At 40.8% G+C, this 7,146-nt stretch overlaps 1 protein-coding gene across 2 annotated transcripts in view; it reads right to left on the bottom strand.

Annotated features, from left to right (window-relative positions):
• Nucleotides 1-210: 210 nt before the first annotated feature.
• Nucleotides 211-7,146, bottom strand: part of Il15 (interleukin 15) — an 83,986-nt gene continuing 77,050 nt past the window's right edge. For both annotated transcript variants that reach the window (XM_026777270.1, XM_013354608.2), the window contains 3 exons: nt 5,428-5,472; nt 2,955-3,092; nt 211-543 (listed from right to left, as the gene is read on the bottom strand). In XM_026777270.1, coding sequence (XP_026633071.1) covers nt 433-543; nt 2,955-3,092; nt 5,428-5,472 — 294 coding nt within the window. In that variant the 3' untranslated portion in view covers nt 211-432. The remainder of the gene's footprint in view (nt 544-2,954; nt 3,093-5,427; nt 5,473-7,146) is intronic.

Here is a 7,146-nt window from a genome sequence, read left to right on the forward strand (position 1 = left end):
ATGAGCAAGGCACCAGAGGTCAACCTCCAGCTGCCACACACTTTCACATGTGTGCACTGCATGATGCACACAGACAGCCATACACACACACACACACAATCGGCACATGCGCCAAAGACAAACTAATCATAAACGGTGAAGTAAGAGTTAAAGCTAAATCAATAAGGCATATAAAGAGCTTTATTCCACATCTTCTGTTATATTACAAATATGTACAAGCGCAGTAATAAATTAAAAAGGAGCAAAAGACGCCTGAGAAGAGTTCCTTTCCTCCGGTCGTCTCCCGGAGTTCATCTGATCCAAGGGGTTCATCGGCCGCTGCTTCGGCTGCTTTGTTTCCCCAGCGGATCTCAGAGGCACAGAGCAGCGCTGCCTCTGCACAGGAGGCAGCGGCGTGGTAATAACAGAAACCCTGGAGAGCATCAGCGACAATCACGAAGTGTTGATGAACATTTGGACGATGCTTTTAAAACTCTGCAAAAACTCTTTGAAGCTTTTCTCCTCCAGTTCTTCACATTCCTTGCAGCCATATTCTGTTATATTCTGCAATCAAGAAGGAAGAATTAGATTAGCAAGCAGAATGCATTACTTTGTTGGGTTTATTATTCTCTTTGAAACACATGGTGGGGGGTCTTCGGACATGAAGACATTGTCAAACTAATATGAAGTTAAGAGCAGCTATGAGAAAGAATCAAGAGATTTGATAGAGGTTGGTTTTTACCAGCGTTGGGTTAAGAACTCTGCAAGTACATAGGCCATGTATGTTAGACTGTGCTCTTCCTGCTTAAAGCCCATCAGTGGATTATTTGTTTCTATTTTGAAGCCCATACTTCCCTGAATGCTCCATGGCCTCTGTGATGTGTCCTTACCTAGCTCATCTTTCAATGGCCTTGAATGCCATGACCTTGACCTTGAGACACCAAGAGAATACTTGCCTTTATATTCCATATATGTACATATGTATATATATATATATATATACTATATGTATACACACACACACATATATATATATATCACAAACTTTTAGTATTTTTATATTACTATTCTCTATCCATTGCTAGGAAGGGTAACCATCTATTTTTCTTTCCCATCAGTAAGCACAAGGCCTAGTACAAATGATCTGAACCACTTAGGCAAATGCCATTAACACAGCTTCGGGGACAACTAGAACATTACAAGTGTACCCATCATGAATTAAGATTTTAGAGATCTTCTGAATTGTGAAGACTGTGCCAGCAAAAATCAAAATTAGGTTTCATATCCATTAGGCTCTTAGGGATCAGATTCCCCAATATTCATCAGGCATAGACTGTATGCCAGACATTGTCATAGGCTTCTACTGCTCTGGACTTGGTCCTGTGAACCATGTTGGAGGGGAAGCAAAGATCCTCACAGACACTGTAAGCTGAAATCCTGCACACGGGTCTCCCAAGCATGCAGTCCTGTTCACTTTTCCAGGACATATGCCAAGCTGTCACCTTGGGAGTGGTAGCAACATGCAGCCTAAAGCTCAACACTGAGACTGCCCTAGTTACCTTCTGACTTTCCCACCATTAATAAATGGTAATAACATATCACAGGAGTAGTTTAACCACGAAGAGATTCACTTGGTAAGTATCCTGAGAGATGAACATCTGTAAGAACTGTATGTTTTGAGAATCATAATCAAACATCCAAAAACCCAGAAAGTGTATATGCTCTGAAGCTGACTAACGGACAATTACAGATTTTCAGAGTGTGGGAGGTGTAGGGAAGGGGACAGAGGGTGATGGCGTGGAGAAAGCATGGCACATGCGAATAGCTGACATCAATGAGAAGGTGACGTCTGAGCAGACACTAAAGGCAGCCCAGCATTTGGCAGGGGAAGGAAAGCATCTCCATATCATTGTGTGTCCAGTTGTATCTGCCTAAAGATACTCCCTGAGGGCCAATGGCACTCATTCCTGAAGCTCTGTGTAACATCCCAGCCTATTGGCTAGCCCTTCCCTACACAAGAACTCCAGTTCCCTCTACACACATCTGTCCTCTCTTGCTACACTGTACTTAATGACCAACTGGCTGGTTCACTCATTCACTTCCCTCTTTCCCTCATAACCGGTGCTCCAGGCTTTAGCCCAGTGTGCTGAAGTACTTACTAGATGAAATAATTTTACTGCGCATGCTCTGATGACAGAGTTTCTTGGTTTCACCTTGTTTCACCCTATGGTTGTGCCATTCAAGCCACAATTAATTCCATGCACTTGAGGCATTTGTGCAGCGCACCCCCCAGCCGACCACGGGAGTCAGTAGTATTTGCTTCTCATGACCCTTCCTGCTCATGCTGTCTAGGATGCTCCAAAGAACACTTGACTCATTAACACTTTTGATTATTACGATTTTTCATTATTTACTACTTTAGAAGGTGAGAAGCTAGAAGCTGGAGCAGAGCCACAGCTCTTGTGCCATCAGCTGCACAAGTTGGGACCTGTAGTTGGTACGGGGTGTTCTGAGCTCATCCACATTCAAACAGACATAAAAGACAGCTACATATGAAAAAATGCGCGATTACTCTCAAAGACTGACCCTGAGGATTTCGTGCCTTATCAATCTAAAGACTACAGAGTAGTGACACTAAGAACTAACTCAGTAAATGTGAGCTACCATTTCTGATGTTAAACACTTGACTGCACTGACGTCTCTCCATTGCACCCACGCACCTGCCTGCCTTTCCAGCACGACTCTCGCACTAAAGCACACTGGCTGCCACTACTCAAAAATGCCTGCTTACCAACGGAATCAGCAAACTTGGGATTCTGTGCATGGCAGCTCTGACTCCACTTCTGAAGGCCACTGCGCTGAAATCAGATTCTTTCCTGTGGTCCCCATAGGAGAATCAGCTTACACACGAATGTTTTATCCCACGTGATCCCAAACCATCAGATGCAGGTCACTATGGCGGGTATATAGCTCACCTTGTTAGAAGACAGAGAGCTGTTTGCTAGTAACATCACGTTTTCTATTGTTCCATTAAGGTCCACGTTACTGTACTCGTGTAAAATAACCCGTAACTCCAGCAGAAAGCAATTCATTGCAGTAACTTTGCAACTGGGCTAAAAAATAAGAATTGCAAAGAGCCAATTTGAAACAAACAAGCAAAATAATTTTCCCATTTTTGATTTTGACATTCATAAAACTTTAAAAAAAATCAATCTCATCTCATTATCTTACAAAGAAACATAATCACCATACTACTTAGTTTTAACTATCAACCCAACACAACCTAGAAGACGGTCTTAATGAGGAATTATCTGCAGGTTAACCTACATGTTCCTACAGGTTCAAGACCCAAATGACTGTAGGTGACACCATTCCCTATGCAGGAGGTCCTGAGTGTTGCTACAGTGAAGAGAGTTAGCTAACAACAAGCAAGCAAGTTCTCCTGCCTCTGTTCTTGTCTGTTAATTGGATGCTTTCAGTTCCTGACCTGATTTCCCATAATTACGAATGATAACTTGGAACTGTAAGCCAAATAAAGACTTGCTTCCCCAATTGTCTTCTGTCTATGTACTAGTAAAGGATTTTATTTATGGAGGAAGCTACTTTTCTCCCACTTGGTTTTAAAATCAAAACTAAAACCAACAACAATGAAGAAGGGTGGTACTATTGTACGGAATAAAACGGGCGTCAAAGGCCACCATTCCTCACTGGGCATGCCTCTTGCTCTCTGGGGGTGACACAGCAGTCTAGGAGTGACAGGGCATCTATGGAAACATTGAGGGTCAGGCTGTGTGCTCACATTTGAAGGAGAGATAACTGCCAGTCATACCGTCCCGACAGTTCCCTGCAGAACGAATTCCAAGACACTCAAGGGGGATAAAAATAAAACCAAAGCAAAGGCAGTACCCACTCATGGGCTGGCCAAACCAGAAAGGGATTGTGGGCAACAGGAAAATATATTTTCTGTAACAGTTACTTTACAAAACCCTAAGTGATAAGAATGAATAAATAAATAATAAATAAATAAAACAAAAGAAAGGAAAACATTTAATGGGATTCAACAGTGATTTATAATAGGATGTGCCTGAATCTAAAGTATAGTCAGAATAGTTTATTGAGGGCTATCTGATCAGGAAAAAAAGACAAAGAAAAAGGCACAAAAAACCAGAAAAATACACTTTAAAATCAGAAGAGGGGTCACCCATGTGTCTGGTAAATATCTAGTTGTCTGATATGTCCAGGCTCCACCTTCTCCTCAACACACCAAGAGCAGGGTGTGCAAACCTTCCACCTCCGAGAAGTTACACTTGACAGTTTTGAACACATAGTAGACAGTTTAGTTTTGAACACACAGTAGGCAGTTTGATTTGGGTTTCAGTTTCACTTCTGTCTCTGTCACTGTGATAAAATACTTTGATAAAGAAAAACTTCAGGTTGAAAGGATGTGTTAATGCAAGTTATGGTCTGTCAACAGGAAGGCCAAGGCATGAGGCACATAAGTGGTCAGATTGGAGGGGCAGAGATGCTGCCGATGTGCCCATCTGGCCTTCTCTGCCCTCAGTCCATTGTCCAGTAAGTGAAGCACTGTAGGTAATCCGACAGCCAGTAGCCTTGAAGAGGCCACGCCCACATGGGTGCATAACTCAAAGGCTACTGGCTGTAGGATTTCCTACAGCAGTGAAGTGGTACTGCCTACATTAGGAGTGGATCTTCCCACGACAGTCAATCAGATTAAGAAAAATAGCCCATAGTCATACCCTCAGGCAAAATTCATTGATATTCTTATGAGGCTACTTTAAATTGTGACTCGTTAGCATTTTAAAATAAATTAACCTTCACATATTCCAAGCAGTGGCATTCAGATCTATCCCTTGGCTTTAGGGACAGTCTAGAGTGAAAGAAGGGACCACCTGACAAACTGCCAACAACCATCATTCTAATAAAGCTAGTTGTTATTTATAAGTTCTAGTACATTATTTCAATTATGTTTTTATCACACAGAAAATAAGGAACGGACTTCTTACAAGTGTAGAGATTCATGCAAAACACACAACATGGATACCCTCAAGCAAGCTCAGTAGACGTTATTGAACTTGGAAACATACTACAGCACTGGGAATAATGGTACCATGGAGACATATAGATTGAATTATTTAGCATAATTCTAGCATCTAATCCTATGCTTATCTAACTGCATCACAGAAACAAACAGAAGATTTTGTTTGACATTGATGGAAAGGTATTTTTATTTCCATTTTGATTTGGCACCATTACAAAAGTAGCATTTATGTAGCTCTTTGTCCCAAGTCCCACAAATTCAATGGTCCCTTAGAAATGTCATGGGTCAAACACTCTGAGAACCCACTGTGAGTTAGATTTTAGAATTGTAACTATTTCAGTGACTTTATGGGATAACTGGAATACAGCAATTCTGAAAAACATACTCACATGGAAGTCACTGTCTGTGTATAAAGTGGCATCAATATGGACAGACTGAAAGAGAAAGGGGGTAATATGAAAGATTAGGAAAGACAACAACTTCCCGTAAACAATAAATTTAGGCCCTTAACTTAATTTTGCATTTTGCAATAATTTTAAATTCTAGCAGTTGCAAGAGAACATATAGTAAGGCGCTCTGACCCCTTCTCTGTGTTACTCTGCTGGTCCTTGCTTGACCACAACACAATTTTCCAACAAGGAATTCATATTTATGTAACATTTATCCTTTCACCAGATTTTACCCACCCCCCCCCGGGTAATTCTATATATACTTTTATCATTTCTAGAATGCAAAAGAATTAGAACCATAAAGAATGCAACGTTACAAGACTGACTTTTTAAAAAATAATGCTTTGGGAAACTGTGTTATAGAAAAAGAAACAGCAGAATGTCTTGAGCTCTCTTCTGCTCCTTTATCTGATGTGGGAGGCCCTTCTGTCTATGTGTTGCTTTTATTGGTTAATGAATAAAGGAACTGCTTTGGGTCTATAGTAGAGCTATAGGGGAACAGAGCTGGGTGGGGAAAACTAAACCGAATGCTGGAGGGAAGAAGGCGGGGTCAGAGAGATGCCATGGATCTGCCACTGGAGATAGACGTGCTGAAATTTTGCTGGTAGGCCACGACCTCATAGTGATACACAAATTAGTGGAAATGGGTTAAATTAATATTCAAGAGTTAGTGAATAAGAAGTTAGAGCTAATGGGTCAATCAGTGTTTTAATTAATACAGTTTCTGTGTGATTATTTTGGGTCTAAGCTAGCCGGGTGGCTGGGACAAACAAGTGACTTCCTCCAACATTTATCGATTCCAGTTCCATCCATTGGTAATATCCTTCAGATATTCAGTACATTTGTTATGCTTGATGAGTGAACATTTGTACATAGCTACAATCTGGGTGTTTAATCACCAGAACCTTTGGGTTCCATGGTGGAACTGGTGAAACCTCTGGCCAAAGGATCTAGGAGAGGACCACAGGGCCCTGGAATGTGACTTTAAAGTGCTCGTTAGGACTTTCACCTCTTCATTTTTCCTTCATTTTACTTTCTAGACAAAATGTGAGCAGCTTGCTTTGACACTAGAAGCTGTCAGCCCCACCAGAGAGCTCCAAATCATTGGTTTAAAGTCATCAATCAAAATAAACCCTTTATGTTTTAAAATTAATTATCTTGGTGTATTTTGTTATAGTAGCATGCGCTGATCGCTACCACTGTGATAGAGAAGAGTTACAGGATACATGTATAACGGACTTTGATGATACAGTGGCAGGTATCCACCATTCTGATACCACACATTGGAGTTGTATTGTGTTACAGAGAACCCATATTCTGCCTGATCATCCTTCTCTCCTTATTCCTTCATTTATTTATTTATTTATTTATTTATTTATTTATTTATTTATTTATGGTTTTTTTTTTTTTTTACATACTCTGTAGTCCAGGCTGGCCTCAAACTCAGAGGTATCAGCCTGCCTCAGCCTCCTGATTGTTGGGATTAAAGGGGTGCACCAACACTGCCCAGCTCATAATTTTAATTTTGGTTCATCTAATTACTAAGACTATTAGTCTTTTCAATTACTTATTGCTCATTTGTATGAAATCATTTGAGCACTGTTTATTTAGGTCATTAGCCCGTTTATTGATTGAGTTGAGATTTTCTTGGTGGTTGAT

This window comes from Microtus ochrogaster, unplaced genomic scaffold (assembly GCF_000317375.1).
Source record: "Microtus ochrogaster isolate Prairie Vole_2 unplaced genomic scaffold, MicOch1.0 UNK51, whole genome shotgun sequence".
NCBI lineage: Eukaryota > Metazoa > Chordata > Mammalia > Rodentia > Cricetidae > Microtus > Microtus ochrogaster.